At 38.8% G+C, this 23,215-nt stretch overlaps 3 protein-coding genes across 3 annotated transcripts; all 3 read right to left on the reverse strand.

Moving 5' to 3' along the window:
* Positions 1-3,457: 3,457 nt before the first annotated feature.
* Positions 3,458-5,870, reverse strand: LOC104420373 (cytochrome P450 81E8). Its single transcript, XM_018862380.2, has 3 exons — positions 5,575-5,870; positions 4,980-5,430; positions 3,458-4,078 (listed from the first exon to the last, which is right to left on the reverse strand). Exons 1-3 carry the CDS (start codon positions 5,868-5,870, stop codon positions 3,458-3,460), a joined length of 1,368 nt encoding a protein of 455 aa, XP_018717925.2.
* Positions 5,871-10,294: 4,424 nt separating this feature from the next.
* Positions 10,295-10,825, reverse strand: LOC108953850 (cytochrome P450 81D1-like). Its single transcript, XM_018862381.2, has one exon. It carries the CDS (start codon positions 10,823-10,825, stop codon positions 10,295-10,297), a length of 531 nt encoding a protein of 176 aa, XP_018717926.2.
* Positions 10,826-11,690: 865 nt separating this feature from the next.
* LOC104420374 (cytochrome P450 81E8-like) lies at positions 11,691-12,438 on the reverse strand. The gene is made up of 2 exons (XM_018862382.2): positions 12,062-12,438; positions 11,691-11,925 (listed from the first exon to the last, which is right to left on the reverse strand). Exons 1-2 carry the CDS (start codon positions 12,436-12,438, stop codon positions 11,691-11,693), a joined length of 612 nt encoding a protein of 203 aa, XP_018717927.2.
* Positions 12,439-23,215: the final 10,777 nt, after the last annotated feature.

The raw sequence follows: 23,215 nt of genomic DNA on the forward strand, positions 1-23,215 counted from the left end.
AATTTTTATTTTCACTTATTTAATGAGAATATAATCCATATGCAATGCAATGCTTCTAATCTAACATGAAATGATATGACATGGCGATATGACCTAAACGATATGACATAAATAAGCATGTAGTCTATTATGAAGCATGGAATGGATTTATTTAAAAAAAAATGTATTTTCCATGAAATTTGAAATTAAAGAAATGCAACAATTAAATATGCAATCTAAATTAACCAAATGACTTAATTCTAGTGACGAGCAATTTCTAACTAAATGAACCTAGCAATAATCAATGAATGATGTGCATTTCATGAACCTAATTCTAGATGACATGCACATGATTCTTTTTTCTTTTCTTTTTTTTTGGTATTTTTTTCGTTATGAAACTTTGTAATGAAAATCACTAAAAATAAAAATCTAACTAAAGTGAAAACTAAATTAAAATGTTATCTATTCTAAATACCTTCTAAACATGCATTTAAAAAAAATAACTAACCTATCATGCAATCAATTCTAATCTACATGGAATGCAAATGCAATTTTTTTTTTTTTTTTTTTTTCAAGATAAACAGAACAATTAAAAGATAAACACCAAATCATCCATGGTTATCAAAAATGTTATCCACCATTCGAATTGAAATTCAAACTTGATTATTTCGCTAATAAAATCAATAAAATTGATGTTAAGCCTTAAAAATCACGATATCAATTTTACTCTCACGTGATTAATTATTCAATCTAATTTTACTCTCGAGTGACTAATTATTCAATCTAAAGCCTTATAGATGGAACAAAAATTCGTGTGCGGTTGCAAATTGAGGCGGTACATCGGAAATTTTAACCATGCTTTGAGAGATATTTCAAACAAAGAGACAAAATATCAAAAACTAAAACAAGATAAAATAATTTTACCTAATAAATCTACCTAATAAAATAAAATAAATCTCTACCTAAATTTGATGTTTTTTTTTTTTAAATCCAATTGATAGAATGGACCAATGATGGACGGCAGCACGGCACGGCTCAAGGGCAGCGGCTGTGGCGGTGGGTCACCGTGGGTGTTGGTCTCGGTCGTGCGGAGCTCCGGCGAGGTCCGGCGAGGTCCGGCGAGCTCTAATGAAGGCGGACCAGTAGCAAAACAGGGGAGCTCGGTATCGGTACAGGAGCTGCAAGGGAGTCGCTTAGGCGATAAGCGAAGCAGCGGCTCGGACAAGGAGCAGCAACTCGTTGCAGGCAGAGCAGAAGTGATTCATGGGCCGACGAAGTTAGGTGACACTGGTATGGCGAGACAAAGCAGAGTAGGAGCAACTCAGGCGTTGGCACTCAAGCAGAGGGCTGTGATCCGGTTCGGGTCTGGCTTTGGCGGAGGCGAGACAAATGGGTCGAGCTGCATGTCCCAGGCGAAGCGGACGCACGATCAATCGGAGGGTGGAGGCGCAATAGGGGAAGCTTGCGGGTTTCTGCGACATCAGGGGCTAGAGGCATGCAGTGGTGGCTTCAAGTGAGACGGAACAAAGCAGGAGTGGCTCAGGCGTCGAGTCGCGCGGGTGAGGAGGAGCCGGCGGTCAGTTGCAGACGCGGGCAGCAAGCGTGGAAGCCCTTGTGTGACCGTATATTCAATGCGTGGCCTCCCGAAACCCTACACGAACAAACTTTTATAGGCCAATGATTAGGGTTTTAATTTTTTCCAAATCGATATCCACAAAGATTTCTTTTCCAAATGCAATATTTGCTTACACTTGCCCTATCCGAACATATTCCGGAAAAAATTCAAATCTCTATTTTTCATGAGATAATCTTCGATCATTGAAAAAAGTTAAGATTGGACCAATTTGTTCACTTCGTGAGATTAGCCCGATCTGTCAATTTAAAGCTTAGAACTTCCGATTTGAATTCATCTGTCACCAGCTCAATGCAAATGCAATAATAATAAATAAATGCATCTAACATTATATGCTATGCAATTAATTAATAATTTTTTTGTAGGGGTTAAAAATTAATCTCTATTTTTTATGCAATAAATAACTAAATGGGTTGCCCAAAATTTAAGTGTCAACAATTATCAAATGATTAACATATAATCACTTACGCATGCATACACACCGCACTATGATCCATGCATCCATGGCATCATATGAGTCTCTTCGTTCACATACACACATCATTACATGATACTTTCACATAACATGTCATCATATGATATGTCATCGTACGACTTGATGAGTCATCATCTAGAACTTATCACAAGACACGTTATTATAAGATGTAACAAATCATTGCATTACTTTTTTGTCAAATAACACGACATCATAAGATAGTCCTTCACCTAACAAAATCTTGTATTATATATTGCATGTACCTCGTCGTCATGTACGCATACTGAACATAGTCATTTCCTAGTTGTGACATGATGCGAACCTTTTGTCTGACTATCTCTACAAACAAAAATATTTTCATGCTTTAGGAAATCAAATAATAAAGGAATTTAAATGACTTAATCTAAATTGTAGTATTGAAAGGCCTTGTGGCATGCTAACCGTTCCCCCACACGCAATTGAACTCTCAACTATAAATCTCCGTTTCTCAACAAACTAGTTACCTTCACGCGTGCACCCAAATAGTTTACTTCCTAATCAGAAACTCGACCTGGATTGAATTCGAACCGAAAGCATGATTCAGATTAGGCTGATTTGGTTTGAGTTTTGGGATTTTTTTTTTCCTCTCACTTAATAGTAGTGGATGGTGCTCAAACCACTACCCACAATTTACCAAACAGATTCTATAATGAGCAAACCCTAGGAATCAGAGAAAGCAAAAGCAGCAAACAACGAAAACAGAAGTTATGATTTTTCACATTTTAGATCCTTGTGCTCTATAGTTCTATTTCAATGATCCAAGATCCAAAAAGCTTGGGAAGTCAGAGGAGAGAAGGAGCTTCCAGCAACGAAAACTACAGCTTATGCAATGGAATTCCTATGAACATCACCCAGCGCCAAACCCAAAACTCTAATCCTGAAATCCCAGCAAGCCCGTGGCTTGACCTGGTTCTTGATCTGCATCTTGGGCAAACTCGCCATCAACAAGTACATGGAGAGTGTCTCCCTTCATTAATGGGGCTTGGTCTTGCTCCCCCGCTGCCCTCTTTGTGACGAGGCTCGTGGGGTCTAACCTCCGTCCCACCGACCTTTCCTTCCAGTCCATTCGACTCATTAAGCAAAAATGTAACCTGCCATTAGCAAGAGGAAAATTGAAGTACAGGAGATACTCTTACTCCACTTTTTGTATAATAACATTATTCAAAACAACATTACTAGGGCTTAAACAAGAACAACTCACACATCTTCCTAGCACTAGGAAACCCTGCTACAGAGTTTTATTACAATAGAGCAAATATAATAAATGAAAACCACACGACAGGTGCGGGACTCTTACTACATAATATTTCGGGATGAACTAGTCACTCGAATTAATCTTTAGGGATGAGATTCTCCATGGGAGGGCGTACTTTGCACATTAATTCCAACGGCACCACTTTTGGCATGGTGAGTCCATTGCCTTCAGTCATGTCAATCTCCTCTTTGCTCACTCTTTTCCAATCAAAGCATTGAAGCAACAAGCCCAACGTTAACCCCATGACCCTCTGAGCTAGGGGTGCGCCGGGGCATGCTCTCCGTCCTAGCCCGAATGGCAGAACTAGCTTTTGATGCTCTTCGCCATTGCCACCTTCGAATCGCTCAGGCTCGAAGGTCTTGGGGTCCTCCCATAGCTCCGGATCTCTATGAATTGCCCATGCATTAACCAATACTATAGTGCCACGTGGTACAGTGTATTCTCCTATGGTGCATTCAGCTGATGACTCGTGGGGAACGAGAAGTGGGACTGTTGTGCTGAGGCGAAAGGTCTCGAAGATGATGCATTGAAGGTACGATAACTTTGAAACATCCGGTTCCTCCATCAAACGATCGTGGCCGATAATGGAATCGATCTCATCTTGGGCCTTCTTCAACTTGTCTGGGTTATTCAGTAAATTGGTCATGACCCATTCTAACATAACAGATGTTGTATCTGTTCCTGCTCCTAGCATAACCTGCGTAGATAAAGTTATTGTCTAAATTTATTTCGAGAATCAAGAAAATAGGACTTCACGTAACAATGCGTCCTTTACACTAGACTATATGTTGGGTTTTGGACATGAATTGTCCATTATGGGCTTGACCCTTACCCTGCCCAATGCACTCAAATTTCCCAACGGAGGAAAGCGTGCACATAACTTTGGGTGTGCATGTGTTTTCGGTTTTTCCCCACGTTTGGCGGTCCACAATTTCATATACCGAGGTGGCCTTAAAAGAATACACAAATATGATGATGTGAACCCAAAGCTTGAGCAAGGAGGACAACCCGCGTATCACTTGAGCACCCTCTTGGGTTACTACGGACATGCAAGTAAAGGAAATGTGAGAAGTGCTCAGAAAGTTCTGCTTGTGTGTGGGGTTGACCGAGAAAAAGAACCAAGAAGAGAGTGCTCGTGTCCCAAATTGAGACAAACCATAACTCTCCAAAAGGATTTGCAAGCAAAGGAGAAAGACCTAACCGGGCTTTTCGAACCCAATAGTTGAGCCAATTGCGTACGTATACTGATCCCAGAAACATCGCTCGGGCACGGTGATTGTTAGAAGAATTGATTTTCTTGTACTCAAAGTAGGTGTGAAATTTCATTTACACAGATTACTGACTATCCTCAGTGAATCCTATTGCTGTATTTCCTTTGGCACTTCAGAAAATGTTAAACTTTAATTTTATAGCGTGAGATTAAAATATGCCACGAGGTCTACTAACTGACATGTGACAAACACATTCTACACGGACTTTTATCAGAAATAGAATTAACGAATTTTATAGATGCGATGACTAATAGGTAAAATAACTTCTAATGCTCCAAACTATAGTAACAAATTTAGCGTAGGAAGAGCCAACAAAGCAAGACTTACAAGGACGAGCGCTTTGATCATCAGGTCCGAGTAGTTCTCCGGCTGAGCCTCTTGCAAACGCAACAGATGACTGATCATACTGTCTGCGAACTCCGGATCTCCCTTCCTTCTCCTGTGCTCGTCGACTAAGTTCTGGAGGAACGCATCGGCCCTCTTCCCAAGTCGCACTATCATCTTCTTGAACCCCTTGTAATCGATCCAATCCAATATGGGCAAGAAATCACCCTCATAACTCGTGCCGCCATTCTCAACGATCTGCTTGATTATCTCCCTGAACTCACTCGCCTCGGCCTTGTCAACACTCACGTCTTCCCCATAGTACCGCTTCCCCGAGATCATCCTCATGATGACATTGAACGTCAGTTCCGTGAAGAGGGTCTTCAGTTCGACCCGGTGGAAGTCCCGGAACCCATTCCTTGCCAACCGGAGCATCAGCCGTTCAGCCTCGTCCCTCCAGGTGTGCGAGAGCATATTGAGACGATGTGTGGAGAGGACTTCGATGGTGGCGATCTTACGGAGGTTGCGCCATTCGGCCCCATAGGGCAGGCGGAGGAGCGTGCTGTTGTTGTAGGAGATGTGCTTGCCAGACAACAGCTTGGGGCGGTTGGCGAGCACGATGTCGTTCTTTGTGAAGCACTCCTCGGCCAGCGGCAGCGACGACACGACCATGATGTGGCGGACCCCGAACCAGAGAGACATGATCGGGCCATGCTCGTTAGAGAGGTTGTAGAGGGTCCTATGTAAGGGGAATTTCAAGAGATGGAGGTGGCCAATGATGGGGAGAGAAGGAGGGCCTGGCGGGAGATTCTTGGGTTTTCTTCTTAGGAAGGAGTGGAGAATAATTAGAGAGAGCAAAGAGACGATGATCGCATAGAGAGTGGCGTCTGCCATTTTTCTCTTCTTTTGCTTTGGGTTCTGCATTGTGGAGGTTGCTCATTTGCTACTATATATATGTAAGCATAGATTTGGCTGCTTCTGTGTCCGTTTTGCATTGGAATCTTTGACTTCTCCCAAGGTGAACATATAGCGTAGCAAACTTGATGAGGATTTGTTACCTTAGAAAACTAAAAGAAATGAAAAGGACTCGGCGACAATCTGGAATACGCCTCATGCTTATAATCTTGCGGGGTCCTCTACAACCTCATACCACGTCCTATTATATTAGTTTACTTTTATTTATTTAGAACGTATTCGAAAATAGAGAACAATAAAAAAACAAGCAGTGGTCTAATTGAAATATAAATTACCTGCATGGATGCTAAAATCACTTCTTGTGAAAAAAAAAAAAAACTAAAGAGCACTAGACACCCTCATGTTTTTTTATAAGGGTTAGTTTGTTAGACAAAAAAATATTTTCACAAAAATTCACTTTCGAACGTTTGGATAACTATAATCTACTCAATTGACAAAAAGATTCTTCTAGACTATAAACAATAAGTTTAAACTGGAGAAAACAAATTTCCCTTCTGGTAAAAATGATCATTTTCCCTTATTTCTTGCGCTTCCAAGTGAGAGAAATAGGTCTTCACTATGTGATTCATTTCTTTTAGGCTCTCAATCTCTCATTAGGTTTTCTCTTAGATAAATCTGATCGGTTAATTTTCTTACAAATGTCTTCTACATTTCTCAAATATGCTTTATTAATACTCATTAGAAAGGTAATAGAATGGGGAAAAAAAGAAGAAGCCCTAGCCAGTTCTTTGGTTGGCCTAAGAACCGGCTAGTTTAGCTGCAAAAGGTCCCAGGGTCAACAAGTTCGGTTCCTAGTTTCAAAAATTGGGAATCAACTTTATTTGGGTAGGTTCTAGTTTCTCGGTTTGAATCTTCTCCACCTAATAACCCATCACCTATACATCTATGTATGGTTTTAGGCTTTAGGAGTTTTTTCAAGGATGGAGCTTTTAATGGGAATTTGACACATAATTACTTCATCAAAAGACATTTAACTGACCTAACTTTTATTATGTCAAATTGTTTGCAATCCCTTTTTTATGATGCACAAATGAAATCTAGAAATTACAAATTTTTCAACATGGTGAAAAAAGAGCAATCGATCCCAAAGGGTAAAATTGGCCGTTGAATTTTGGTAGCAATATGGGTGTCAAAAACTTGTTTTCGTGAGCGAAATCCATTTTTAGAATGACTATTATGCTTTGTATCTCATTGTTCAAAACTTGCTCAAATTTGATGATTCCTTAAAAATGGGAGGTAAAATTGAGGTACTATTAGTTACTTTCACAAAAACTATTTTTGACTTTCTCAATTTTAATATACAAAAGACTTTGCTAGCACAATAGTTATTGGACTTTTGTGGGAATAACAACATGTTACAAGTCACAAATTATTAAATGAGTTGACCTCATAATAATTTTTAATTATTTGTTGCTTTTTCAGGCCAAAATAAGCTATTATTCCCATAATAAATTAGGCTAGTCACACGAACAGTTTATATATATAATTGGCCAAAAGGGATCATTTACGCACCTGAATAAGCCTAGACACAAAAATGAATGTCATTTCAAGCCCCACATGCATGCGTCATCAAAGGATTAATGTCACACCCCGACCCTCTCAAGACGTGTGATAACCCACACTCGTCATCATTCATTTCCTTTAGGTCATTCGATTGCAACATCCCAAGAGGCGTCGCCAACCCAATCACTTTATTCGATTAAATACGCAAGCGGAAGCATAAACAATTCACCTAATCAACAAATAGGGATAGTTTCAAACACACTTATATTTACATATATGCATTCATAACATCATTACAACATAACAGCTACTTATATCCAAACTCGAACGTCATTCGTTACGCCATTTCATGTTCAATCAAAATGCGCGGCCATTCGCACTTCCAAAAGGTTTTGAGGTTAGCTTAGCTCCTCTATGCTACGAAGCAACTTGAAAAGGGTGGTATCCCCCACACACCTAGTATGCGTCCTGTCACATCCCGACCCTTCGAGCACGTGCCCATCCCTGCTTGGTCGATATAATAGCGATGTCCCAGGACACATCGCCGACCCATTCATTTTAACATGCGCATGCAGAAGCATATAAATAAATCCACAGACAATAAAAGATAAAGAACTTAAAGCTATTGGGATCGATCCCTTTAGTTCATACCCGGCTCCAGGCGAAAAAGAGAAGTAATGAGATAAGAAAGCAGGGCCGTAAAATTTAAAACCACAACAAGTCTTTTATAAACAATCGGGTTTATACACAAGACTAGACTGGTTACAAAAATCTCGGCTCATCAAAAGGAAAAGTCCTATGACTAACTAGTCATACAGGTTCACTGATACGCTTCTTCCACCTTCCCAAACTTCGGGACTTCTAGCTCTCCACGGCCGTCACCTAGGGACCTGAAAATGTTATCCCACAACGGGGTGAGATTACGTCTCAGCAAGTTCAACCCCCTAAAACCCGATTAGGAAGAAAATTATGCCCTAAGGACTGCCTAAGCACAATCAGGCATCAGAAAACTTACCTTGGCCTTAGTTCATTTCTACAAGTCAGTTCAATTTATAAATACTGACAGATACATCATTTACTCAATTCAATCAGATCGAATCATCGATCAATTGACTCAATCGATTACATGTCATCAAGACCACTCCTAGGTCATTTCAACTATTTCATCTCAACTCTTAGTCACGACCTAACGGGCACAACCTAAATTAAGTGCTCATCACAGCCCTACTAGCAATTTTTCTATATTTGGTGGTCATCATGGCCCCACTTGGTAATTTTCTAGGTTTAGTGGTAATCATGGCCCCACATGGCAATTTTCTTAATTGGGTGGTAATCACAGCCCCACCGAGCGATTTTATAGATTTAGTGGCATCACGAATTTTCTATATTTAGTGGCATCACGGCACCACTCAGCAAATTTTCAATATTTAATGGCACCACGGCCCCCACTTGGCAATTTTCGATATTTAGTGGTATCATGGCCCCACTCAGAAAATTTCTTATATTTGGTGAGTTTTGGTGGTATCACAGCGTCACTCGGCACTTCTTAGATTTATACCAACATTATCTAATTTTTAAGATAAATCCTCATAATCACCAATTTCACTCAATTATCACAATCCAGTGCTCAATTAAATAAATAGAAAGCACCACTGAACTCAACATAAAATTCCGGTCACCGGCCATCCCGGTTAAATTTCCAGAAAATAAATAAATAATTAAATAATTATGAAAAATATTAAATAAATGCAATAAATCTAACTTAGTCCCGTTATAGCCTAATTGGAAGCCGAAACGAGCCCGGAAAATTTCCGAGACTTGTTAAATAAATACTATAGTCTATTTACTTGCTAATTACACTAACTAACCACCTAGCATGCAAAGACAAATAATTAAATTCACTAATCTAATCTAATCTAACCACCTAATCCATCTTAACCTAAACTAATCAACCCCTAAGCACAATTAACCTACTAAGCGAGGATTAATGAGTTAAATTCACCATATTTCCAAGCCGATGAGTCCACAGTGACCACGACGCGAAGGCAAGCGACAATCCTCTAAGCGGCGACACCAACAGAGGCCGGGAAGGGCTCGAAAATGGGCCACAAAGCTTCAAGACCTTTGCTAGTTTCTACTTATGTTCTTGCTGGACTGCAAAGAGGAAACTAGCGGCTTCAACGGCAAAAACGGGCCGATCAAAGCTCCAGCTAGCAAGTGGTTAGCAACCGATGGCTCTCGGGGGTCTAGAGGATCTTGTTGGAGGTTGGAATGGGTAAAGGAATAGCTGGAATGAGAGAAAAATGAAGAAAAATGCAAAACAGGCGGACCAGTGGGCAAACCGATGGACCGACGACTGGCGGCTTGCAGCGGCCGTACAAGATGGCCGGCGGCTCCGTTCAGGGCGAGGTCGTGCTCTTCAAAATGGTCTGGATGTGCTGGTCACAGTGATGAGTGGATCGTTGGCTAATTCGTCTAGGAAGACCACTTTCAACTAAGATCTTTGGCGAAAGGTCAGTTGGAGCAAAAACTGGAATAAAGAAAAACAGATGAGGAAAACGGTCTGATGAGGAAAATTGAAGTACAGGAGATACGTTTACTCCACTTTCAGAATAACAACTTATTATTCAAGAAAACAACATGACTAGGGCTTAAACAAGAACAACTCGTACATCTTCCTAGCACTAGGAAACTCTGCTATGGAATTTTATTACAATAGAGCAAATATAATAAAAGAAAACCATACGACAGGTGCAGGACTCTTACCACGTAACATTTTGGGACAAACTAATCGATCGAATCAATCTTTAGGGACGAGTTTCTCCATGGGAGAGCGTACTTTACACATTAATTCCAAACGGCACCACTTTTGGCATGGTGACTCCTTTGCCTTTGGTCATGTCAATCTCCTCTTTGCTCACTCTTTTCCAATCAAAGCATTGAAGCAACAAGCCCAACGTTAACCCCATGACCCTCTGAGCTAGGGGTGCGCCGGGGCATGCTCTCCGTTCCAGCCCGAATGGTAGAACTAGCTTTTGGTGCTTTTCGCCATTGCCACCTTCGAATGGCTCAAGCTTGAAGGCCTTGGGGTCCTCCCATAGCTCTGGATCCATGTGAATGGCCCATGCATTAACCAGCACTATAGTCCCACATGGCACCATGTATTCTCCTGTGGTGCAATCAGCTGATGACTCGTGTGGAAGGAGAAGTGGGACTGTTGTGCTGAGGCGTAAGGTCTCAAAGATGATGCATTGAAGGTACGATAACTTTGAAACATCCGATTCCTCCATCAAACGATCATGGCCAATTATGGAATCGATCTCATCTGGGGCCTTCTTAAACTTGTCCGGGATGTTCAATAAATTGGTCATGGCCCATTCTAATGTCAGAGATGATGGATCTATTCATCCTACTAATATAACCTGCGTAGATAAATTTATTGTCTAAATTTATTTCAAGAATCAAGAAATTAGGACTTCACATAACAATACGTCCTTTACACTAGACAATTTGTTGGGTTTTGGACATGAATTGTTCATTATGGGCTTGACTCTAACCCCGCCCAACGCACTCAAATTTCCCAACGGAGGGAAGCGCGCACATAGCTTTGAGTGTGCATGTGTTTTTGGTTTTTCCCCACGTTTGGCGGTCCACAATTTCATACATCGAGGTGGCCTTAAGAGAATATGCAAGTATGATGATTTGAACCCAAAACTTGAGCAAGGAGGAAAATCCGCTTATCACTTGAGCACCCTCTTGGGTTACTTTGGACATGCAAGTCAAGGAAATGTCGGAAGTGCTCGCGAAAGTTGCGTTTGCTCGTGTGATCGCGTCCAAAATTGAGACAAACCATAACTCTCCAAAAAGATTTGTAAGCAAAGAGAAAGACCAAACCAGGCTTTTTGAACCCAATAGTTTAGCCAACTGCGTACGTATACTGATCCCCAAAACATTGCTTGGGCACGACGGCTGTTAGAAAAATTGATTTTCATGTATTCAAAGTAGGCGTGAAATTTCATTTGCGCATATTACTGACTATCCTCAATGAATGCTATTGCTGTTTTTCATTTTGCACTTCAAGAAATGTTTTTAATTTTATAGCGTGAGATTAAAATATGCGAGGTCCACTAACTGGCATGTGACAAACACATTCTACACGGACTTTTATCAGAAATAGAATTCATGAATTTTATAGATGCGATGACTAATAGGTAAAATAACTTCTAATGCTCCAAATTATAGTAGCAAATTTAGCGTAGGAAGAGCCAACAAAGCAAGACTTACAAGGACGAGCGCTTTGATCATCAGGTCCGAGTAGTTCTCCGGCTGAGCCCCTTGCAAACGCAACAGATGACTGATCATACTGTCTGTGAACTCCGGATCGCCCTTCCTTCTCCTGTGCTCGCCGACTAAGTTCTGAATGAACGCATCGGCTCTCTTCCCAAGTCGTGCTATCATCTTCTTGAACCCCCTGTAATCAAATCCAATTCAATATGGCCAAGAAATCGCACTCATAACTTGTGCCACCATTCGCAGCGATCTGCTGATTATCTCCCGGAACTCCCTTGCCTTGGCCTCGTCCAACACTCACGCCTTCCCCATAGTACCACTTCCCCGAGATCATCCTCATGATGACATTGAACATGATTTCCATGAAGAGGGTCTTCAGTTCGACCCGGTGGAAGTCCCCGAACCCATTCCTCACCAACCGGAGCATCAGCCAATCAACCTCATCCCTCCGGATGCACGAGAGGATATTGAGGCTATGTGCAGAAAGGACTTCGGTGGTGGCGATCTTACGGAGGTTTCGCCATTCGGCCCCATAGGGCAGGGCATTGAGCGTGGTGTGGTCATAGGCGATGTGCTTGCCAAACGACAGCTGGGGGCAGTTGGTGAGCATGATGTCATTCTTCGTAAAGCACTCCTCGGCCAGCGGCAGTGATGACACGACCACAACACGGCAGACCCCGAACCAGAGGAACATGATCGGGCCATGCTTGTTGGAGAGGTTGTATAGGGTCCTATGTAAGGAATTTCAAGAGATGGAGGTGGCCGATGATCGGGAGAGAAGGAGGGCCTGGCGGGAGGTTCTTGGGTTTTCTTCTTAGGAAGGAGTGGAGAATAAATTAGAGATAGCAAAGGGATGATGATCGCATAGAGAGTGGCGTCCGCCATTTTTCTCTTCTTTTGCTTTGGGTTCTGAATTGTGGAGGTTGCTCATTTGCGACTGTATATGTAAGCATAGATTTGGCTGCTTCTGTGTCCGTTTTGCATTGGAACTTTTGATTCCCTAGGTGAATATACAGCGTAGCAAACTTGATGAGAATTTGTTACCTTAGAAAACTAAAAGAAAAGAAAAGACAATCTGAAATATGCCACATGCTTATAATCTAGCGGGGTCCTCTTCAACCTCATAACACGTCCTATTATATTAGTTTACTTTTATTTATTTAGAACGTATTCGAAAATAGAGAACAATAAAAACCAAGCAGTGGACTAATTAAAATATAATTACCTGCATGGATGCTAAAATCACTTCTTGTGAAAAAAAAAAGAAAAAACTAAAAAGCACTAGACACCGTCATGTTTTTAATAAGGGTTAGTTTGTTAGACAAAAAAATATTTTCACAAAATTCACTTTCGAACGTTTGGATAACTGAAAACTACTAAATTGACAAAAAGAGTATTCTGTACTAAAAACAATAAGATTAAACTGGGGAAAACAATTTTCCTCCCGGTAAAAATGATCATTTTCCCTTAATTCCTGCGCTTCCAATTGAGAGAAATAGGTCTTTACTATGTAATTCATTTCTTCTTGGCTCTCTATCTCTCATCAGGTATTTTCTTAGATAATTCTCATCAGTTAATTTTTTCACAAATGTCTTCTATTATTTCTCAAATATACTTTATGAATACTCATGTTATACATTCCCAAAAAAAAAAAAAAACATAACAATATTTCACATACATAATTTCACAACTTCTTTCCTAATTTCTTTGTAAACTCTTGTTACTTTGATGGATTGTGGAGGAAAAGTGTCAATTCAATTTGTTATCATTACATGTCATTTTCAACGATACAAGATACCTAGTGTATTTCATTTATTATCAAATATCATCAAATCAATTTTTTTCTACTTGTTTTCAACACAAATAACCCCAGAAAAATGGGTTAATTTTTTTCTTAAAGTGAATTTCCTAAAAACATTCTTTGAAATAGAAAATTTTCAATGAAACAAATAGACCTAAGTCTTCAAATAACGTTGGCCCTTTTATATAGTTGAGAAGTAACCAAAGATAGTATTGCTTCTCACCAGATGGATTTGATGCAACCACATACCCAATGGCGTATCTTGTTTTCCTCTCTTTCCATCAAAAAAAAAAAAAAAGAGTCCCTTACATATTGCTCAAGGAACTCTTTGTAGGGATAATTTCATTCAAATGCATCAATTCCGTACTCGTTGAAATACTCCTCAATATTGTCTTTGAGGGCCAGATCTGAGCAAATGACTTTTTCAATATCTTATTTTCCAGATTAAAAAAAAACAATCTGCTTGTTTAGAAGGTGCAGTTGCAAATTAATTACAGCAATGTATATCTCATACAGATGGAATTCATAATTTCGCCACAGTGCTTCTTGAGCAGACACTTGATGCGCATCTTAAAAATAATGGACCAAACATTGATCATCAGGCAAAGCTCCGCAAACATAAACTGTAGGAACACATGTTAATCTTCTATATGTTTGCTACAAAAGGATGAAAACAAAAAAAGTGCTAAGGCAAAATAATTTTTTTGTCGTCTTAGGTTTGTTGCCTTAGGCAATGCAACCAATTTTTGTTGCAAACTTTTTATCGCACTTGCTCCGTTGCCTTTGCCTAAGACAGCAATATTTTCTTTGGTTTTAATTTTCTTGTCTTTGGTACCAAATACGACATAATAATGTTGTCTTCCTCAAAGGCAATAAAACTCATTTTTTTTGCCTTCATAGATTGGGTAAAGGCGTGGAAAGTTTGTCAGGTGTCGAATTTGTGGCGACAAAAGTCAACTTGGATAAAAGGCGGTACCAAATGCGATGAAATTTGGTGGCCTTTGGTAAAAAGAATTTGTTGCGTAGGTTTATTTTTTAGGCTATGCATTGGACATGAATATTTCATTTTCATTGCCTTAGACATTCTTTATTGGTTTTTAATTGGAATTTGATTATATTAATTTTTCTAATTTTTTATATATGAAAATTCGATTGCACGTATTATCTTTTTAATATTTCAATATGAAATTAAAAAATTCATTACTTTACTACATCAATCTTAATATACCACTTTGTGAATAACGGAATGGTTATTCAATATTGGCACCAAATAACGAACTCCGCTACCTTCCCTTTCAAAATCCATCATGCATACTACTTAGAGAACCGAATGATAAGCGAAATTATTCCGTGCCATGGTCGAAAAGCTTCAAGCTCCGTAATTATCAAAATTAATCGAGATCAAGTTTCCCCTCCTAAGTGATATAGCTAGTATGAACACCTAGAGGGGGTGAATAGGTGTTTAAAATAAATCTTGGCAAGTATATGCGGAATAAAATAAACTTCAAACAAATGAGTTAAGGAAGAGAATAAGAACACGAGATTTATAGTGGTTTGGCTTAATCTAAGCCTACGTCCACTCTTCCACGCTAACAGCCTTCTTGGCTGAATTCCACTATGCAATCAACAAGAGATTACAACTTTGAGTGCAAACACTTAGTAGATCACACTATCTCACTAAGTCAATCTTTTGGTATTTCTCTCACGATCACAAACGTTTAAGCTCTCCAAAGACAAGTATATGATTGAAGGTCGCTCGGACTTTGGAATTATAAATTCTACGCTCTATCTCTTACTTGCTCATCGGTCCATGATCTCCTTAAATACTCCTCCACTTCCAAACTACCCGTTGGACAATATCCCAGAGAATCGTCTTCTAATATACCCATTGGACAGCTCTGTATCTAGAAGATTTGGTAGCCGTTGAGTGACAAAGGTAGAATCCCAAATTAATTCCGATCGCCCATACAAATGAAATCTTGGTTTCCATAAGTAAAGCTTCTTCGTATAGAAAGTTCTTGTCTTCAAGATCCAATCGTCAATCAAATAGATTGAATCAATCAAATCAATCTTGATGTGGAATCCAAACTAGATCACTAGCCGTTATATGATTGGGCTTGAGTTACGTTCTGTTGAGTCTAGATGTAAAGTCTGAGAGCCATAGACTTTACAATCTAAGTCTGAGTGCGATAGACTTTGCAATTTGAGTTTGAACATATTCTGCTTCTGAACAGATTTAGCTTTAAGGTCTGAACACCATTTGAATAAATTCAGCTCCAACATAGAGTCTGTCTTCTGGTCCAGCTTGAGCATAGAGTAGTCATCTTCGGTTCATCATTCACGCCGCCCTGGAATTTGTCAGAGTGAACAGACTTCTGATTTAGAACAGACTTTGACACTAAAATCTAGCAGTCTTCAGACTTTGACACAGAAGTCTAGAAATCTTCAGAATATACTTTGGACATATGTTACGTTCAGTCTTCTGGCCGTCTTCAGACTTTGACAATATCCTTTACATGTTCTATTATCTGCATGGTCTATTACTTAACCATAAAACATGTTAGTAGCCTTTGATTTATTTTGTCATCTTCAAAACATCATAAGGGATTTCCCTAACACTAAGAACCAGCTGGTGCTTAACGCCAGGGATGACACAAAATGCTTCTGCATTTCGTCATTGAGGACGTCCTGAGGCGCTTGATATGCCTTTCCGAGTTTTCTTTTCTTTTCCTCTCCGAGATTGGGACACCTCTTTCCCCGTGCTAGCCCGGGTGTTCCTTGGCCCTATGGGAAACAACACTACTCTTGGGAAAAAATTCTGTCAAAATATTGACTCAAAAAAAAAAAAAAAAAAGAACAACAAGCTATAAGCCAAAAGGATTATATTTAAACTCCATTCATTTCATGAAAAATAACTTTCAGAAAAAAAAAATTCTAGATCTTTTGATGTTCATTTCACAAAAAATGAACTAGTCAAGAAAAAAAAAAAAATTCGTTATTAAAAAAAAACCTTTCAAAAGTGGAAAAAATTTCTACTTTTTTAAAGTGGAAAACATTTTCCCTAACTTCTTCCACCTGACCATCTTTAATCAAATACATTTTATTTTTCTTTTTTTTTTTTTTTTTAAATTGAGTTTTTATATTTTTCGTTTTATTTTTTTTTTTCTTTTCTTTCTTCCCTTTTCTTCTTCCTCCTTGGCCTTAGCGGTCGTCGGCCATGGCGGTGGCCAATGACTAGCCACAAGCGAACTTGAGCCTCACCATAGGCAAGCGAGACTCTACCTCACTCGAGGCCAAATTCGGCGAGGGCAAGGCTCAAGCTCGCCTAGTTCGGTGGAGCTTGGGCTCGCCTGGATTAGCGGAGTTGGAGCTCGCCCAAAATTGGCTTGCCTGGCGCTCACTCGTCATCTTGATGGAGCTTGGGTGAGCTTGAGGTCATCGGATCTGGCGAGCTACGAGTCCAACAACCTCGAACTCTATCGAAGTTGGCGAACTCAAGCATCACCCAAGGCTAGATTTGGCGAGGGTGAGGCTCGAGGTCACCTGGATTTGGCGAGTCGCGAGCTCACCCGAATCAACTAAGCCTCGAGCTTGCCAGCCTTGGCGAAGCTCAAGTTGGTGGAGCTCGAGCTCGTCAAATTTGGTGATTCGTGTCTTGGTCGGTCTCCAAGCAATCGGCCATTGTTGAGCCACATGGCGGCGGAGGATAGAGGAGGAAGAAGGAGGAGAAGGAAGGAGGAAGGAAAAGAAAAAGGAAAACAGAAAAGAAAAAGGAAAATTTTAAAATAATAAAAATTCGATTTAAAAAATAAAAATAATTAAAAATTCAATTTTTAAAAATATATAAATCAAAATTAAATATTTTTTGGTCAATCAGAAAATTAAAAAAAAAAATAGATAATGATGGAAAATATTTTCCACTCCATTTTCGGGTTTGAGCCTGGGCCGGAAAATATAATTATATTTTTTATAATGACTTCTTAGAAAATATTTTCCGGCAACGTAATATTTTCCTTGAAATAAACGGACACTTATTATAATAAAAACTAGTCAAACTTGTTAGTCAAGCAACATGGAATAATGCTTCAACATTGCATTTTACGTGCAAATGAAATTGAATTCATATGAAAGAAGGCACGTGAAATTGAAGACCGGCAAGTTGCACTTACACAAAATAAAGCTAGGGCATGAAGGATGTGGAAATCTCGCTCTTGCACCATAGAAAATTTAATGGTACAAATGCCGTCTTTTTTTTAAAGTTTAAATTGTTAGATAAAAGGAAATCACATGTACAAATGATCATATAAACATTGTAGATAAATTATGTGAGACATTTCGACATTTCCTTTCACGAGCAGATAGACTGAGAACAACACATGGAATTGATGAACTAGGAACTTGGTTAATTATTCAAACTCGAAGATCAAGCTTAGGGTTCAAGATGGCCGACCCAACATGCGATATTGAGTTTGAAATTAAAAGAGTAAGATAAACATTGCAAACAACCGTGAGGGCTAGAGGACCGTGAATGAGGTGGCAACATGAGTCCAAATCCCCTTTTAACTTATATTTGAGCGCGCCAATTCATTAGTGGGTTGCCTAGAGTTTTAAAATCAGTTTTTTTTTTTTTTTTTTGGTCAAAAAATCAGGTTCAAATGGGTCTAGATAGGTTGAGAACATGTCTATTTCAAACACACTTTCATTGCAGCATAATTATGCATTTGTGGACTTGGGCTCACAACCATTCTATGTAAGACAAAATTAATGGAGCTTTTTGAGTAAGGGTGTGATATGCCTCGGCTTATAGAACCAATCACCCAAATCATATTCACTACAAGGTCACCACCCGTAAGCCCATAAACCCCATCTATCCGGAGAAGGGATTTTCGAACTCCCAACCTCCCAATTTCCATATAGGACCCCCAATTTAGATTAGTTTGATAGAACAATTCATAAATATTTTGACTTTGTTAATTCCTTCGCTGTCACTAGTCTAGATTATAATTTGAGAGAATGTAATTAATTCTATTACATTTGTTTTTATTTATTATGACATGGATCGGAATTGTTCCTTTAGCAATAGCATACTGTTAACTCATGCCTATTAACACTGTTTTAATTTCATGATGATACAATTGTTTTTCAAATAATTGTATGAGTGCGTTCGCATTTTGATTCATCTAGAAGCTCCAAAACCCTGTCAGGCCTGGATGTAAAAAAATCAAGCCCAATAACCTGGTTCGGACCATCCTGGCCAAAGAACATTTTGGATCGAGCTAAGTTTTTGAATTTTTTAAGAATTTATTTTCTAATAATATTTTTCATTTTAAATTTGTTTGTAATTGAATAGTATTTTTAATATGCTATTTTTCATATTAAAAGGGAGGGCATTGCCCTTCACTTGGGTAAGATCCACTACCTTTTGCCTTACCGCCACCTTCACGCCCCATCCATAACCCGACCCCTAACTCCTCCATGCAGGTGTTCTTATTCATCAGTGTGGAGTTCATCTACATTTCCATGTTACTTATGTGCCATGCGAAGTCCTAGCCTATGATCTGACTCGAGCATCCGAGCTCTCTTGTCTCTTTAGTGAGCTTGTTCATGGAGTCACCCATTTTTCATAGGCAAAAAGTTTGAGCAGAAAAATTGATAAGAAATGAAGCTTGGGTTGGGTATCTGTTTCAAGTTCAAGTAGAATCATGTATGAATTGTTAAAATTGTATTGATAAAAATAGATCAACATGTGTTAAATATGTCAATTTGAGTCAGACTTTTTTTGACTCAGCTCCAATCTCAGACCAGCCTAGCCCACCAATTTGACGAACCTAGTTAAAACCAAAAAGAAAAAGATCATTCAGCTGAAAGGATTTTAACAACCTAACCACCGTGATTTTGGAAAATAAAAAATAAAAATTGAGTGGTCTGGCCATAGTAGAGAGACGTCGGCAGTGTGAGCTTTGAAAAGGAAAACAACGGTTATCGAGTTTGAGTGGTAGGTTTGTGAGAGTGCTAGTATGAACAAAATAAAGGAGTTAGGGAAGAGAATAAGAACACAAGATTTATAGTGGTTTGGCTTAATTCAAGCCTACGTCCACTCTCCCACGCTAACAGCCTTCTTGGCTGGATTCCACTATGCAATCAACAAGAGATTACAACTTCGAGTACAAACACTTAGTAGTATATCACACTATCTCACTACGTCACTATCTTGGTATTTCTCTCACGATCACAAACGTTTAAGCTCTCAAGAGACAAGTATATGATCGAAAGTCGCTCAGACTTTGGAATTGTAAATTCTACGCTCCATCTCTTACTTGCTCATTGGTCCTTCATCTCCTTAAATACTTCTCCACTTCCAAACTAGCTGTTGGACAGTATCCCAGAGAATCGTCTTCCAATATACCAATTGGACAGCTCTGTATCTAGAAGATTTGATAGCCGTTGAGTGACAAATGTAGAATCTCAAATTGAATCCGATCGCCCATACAAACGGAATCTTGGTTTCCATAAGTAAAGCTTCTTCGTATAGAAAGTTCTTGTCTTCAAGATCCAGATCCAATCGTCAATCAATTAGATTGAATCAATCAAATGAATCTTGATGTGGAATCCAAACCAGATCACTAGCCGTTATATGATTGGGCTTGAGTTATGTTTCATCGAATCTGGATGTAAAGTCTGAGAGCAATAGACTTTACAATCTGAGTCTGTAGACTTTACAATCTAGGTCTGAACATATTTGCTTCTGAACAGATTTAGCTTTAAGGCCTAAACACCGTCTGAATAAGTTCAGCTCCAACATAGAATCTGTCTTCTGGTTCAGCTTCAGGATAGAGTCTGTCTTCTTGAGTCTGGCGGTTTTCACTTTGACACGAAGTCTGGAAATCTTGTAATTACTTTGGACATATGTTACATTCAGTCTTCTGGTCGTCTTCACACTTTGACAATATCATTTACATGTTCTATCATCTGCATGGTCTATTACTTAACCATTAAACATGTTAGTAGCCTTTGATTTATTTTGTCATCTTCAAAACATCATAAGGGATTTCCCTAACAGTTTGTTCTTTTCTGGACTGTCCACTTTGAGAAAACATAAGGGATTCAGTAGAGAAAAATCGGGATAAAGTATCCGTTTCTACTGATATTTTCTTCCGTTGGAAGATCAGTTTTTTCTCAGCTAGTTTTGTTTTAGCAAATATTTTTTATTTTTCTTATAAATAATTAATTAGTTTTATTTCATCGTGAATATTTAGTTAGTTTATATATTATAAAAAGGATAAAAGTAAAGAAACTAATAGAAATAAAATTTGGATTGCATTTAGGTAATTATTGCATCATGGGTCTAGCTAATTCATTACTAGTTGTTGTGACCAAATTTTCGGGTGTGAACCACTTAGGGCTTGGCTAATGGATTATTAAGCCTAGACTTAACTCGACTTTAGGTTCAAGTTCTTAACATGTAATTGATTTTTTAATTATGAGTCGCTACTAATCTATTTTTAGTGGGTCGATTAGAAACCCAAGTAAAATAACATGAGATTTACTTTACTCTTACAAATCAAAGATTGTGAGTTCGAGGACTTCGTTACTCTAGATTTCTATAACGCCCTTTCAGTACCTTTTCTTTTATTTTGAAAAGAAATGTTTGGCAAGCAGCTTGAATTGATTTTAATTTATCTCTCTAACATGTGAGGTGTTCATGCGAGTGCGCAAACCATCAATTTAACATCCAAGATAAGCAATAAATAAATTGCAAGACTTACCTCATAGAAACGAAAGCATTTGCGTTGTTAGATCAGAATTCACATCAACAACCCTAGAGATGATTTCTAATTAACACGCAGTTTTTCTTTTTCTTTTTCACTTATTTAATGAAGATCATGCAATATGCAATGCATGTTACTAACCTAACATGAAATAATATGACGCGGTAATATGGCTTAAACTACATGACAAATAAAATGCACTATGTCCTAAAAAATGAAATTGATTTATTCTAAGATAATTTTTGGTATTTTCTGTGAAATTTCGAAATTAGAAAAATGCGAAATTACCTAGCTAGATTAAGATTCTATCCAACTTACATTAAGGATTAGGCCAGGCTAAACCCTAATTTAAACTAAAATATTATCTTAACTTAGAAATCTCTAACCTAAGATGCAATCTATCTAAAAAATCAATCTAAACTTAATTAATAAAAAAATGCAATATTATCCTAATATGCAATGACGTGCAAATAATGCCATAATTTTACATGACATATGCATGATGATTTTTGTGTTTTTTTTATAAAATTCGAAATTAAAAATTGTCCAATAATTAAACGTGCAATTTAAATTTTTTTAAAAAAACTAACATCCCAAATGAATGCATCTTTTTTTTTTTATTTAAGGAATTTGAAATAAATAAATTTCATATTCTAAACATGCAAAATAACCCTAAAACAAGTAATATTCTAACATGAACCTAATTTAACTCAAATATATATTTTTGGGTTTTTCTTTTACGGAAGCAATCAAATAAAGGCATCAAGAACAGCACAGCACCAAATCAAGCAAGATATCATCCATGTTCATTTAATTTTGGTAAATAAATTAACGAATTGTATCTCACGCGTGAGATCAGATTGGCCAATTTTTAAATAAAATCACGAATCGTATCTCGAGCGTGAGATTGGATTAGTGATTTTTCCGTACGATTGCGGGTCATATTTCGAGAGTGAAATCGGACCTTCAATCACATGTACGTTGCGAAATTAGGAAGATTTCCCAATTTAAAAGGCATATAGATATTTTGCGGATATGATGGTATCATTCAAATATTTATACGAGATAATCCCATAAATTAGGCAATAAGAGTATATGAAAATTGAATTAAAAGAGATTCTTACCTAATATTTGGTGTCACGTGGACCACGTTGTCAAGTTTGGTGGAACGACGGATGGCAAGATGACTCATGGACGGCGGTTCACGGTGACATGCTGCTCAACGACGATACCTCGCTCAATAAGTAATAGCGAATTTTGAATAGGCTAATACTTCGCTGATTTGGCCTGACAAGGTCAACGAAGTTGACCAACACAGCAAGGAGACGTCCACCAGAAGACTTGAAGAGCAAAAAGGAGGGTTGTTGGCATGAAGATTTGAACGTCCAGGGCTGGTCTCCAATGTGACTCAGGTGCACGCAAGAGGCCCTGGGACTCGTGGCAACCTGAAAATAAAAAGCACAAAAGATCCGACTCGGTGGGGTAGCATGCACCGGTTGAGAATCGACGGGTCAGGGAGCAACGGCGCTAACGCACAGCAATAACGAAACAGGCGATGTTGGTGACAGAGGCACGGCCACAGGCCTGACCGTGAAGTGGGCGCCTGTTTGGAGGATTGCCTCGGCCAAGAGCTGGTCGGGATTTCCCTCTCTCCGCTCTCTCTCACGTGTGTCTCTCCGATATTCGGAATCCCCCCTATTCCACGTCTATCGTGAGCTTGCTTTTATAGCGTCTGACTCTGCACTTTAAAACAGGAAACATGAATATATGAAAGAGTGTCACCTACTGACTTCCCTCTTTTGTGAGGGTCTATCTTCTTCTTCTTCTTCTTTTCCACTTTTTCCTTTGTATGTATTGCTAATCCACGCGTCCTCATGGAAGAATCGTGTCCCTCTTCGGTA

This window comes from Eucalyptus grandis, chromosome 9 (assembly GCF_016545825.1).
Source record: "Eucalyptus grandis isolate ANBG69807.140 chromosome 9, ASM1654582v1, whole genome shotgun sequence".
Taxonomy (NCBI): domain Eukaryota; kingdom Viridiplantae; phylum Streptophyta; class Magnoliopsida; order Myrtales; family Myrtaceae; genus Eucalyptus; species Eucalyptus grandis.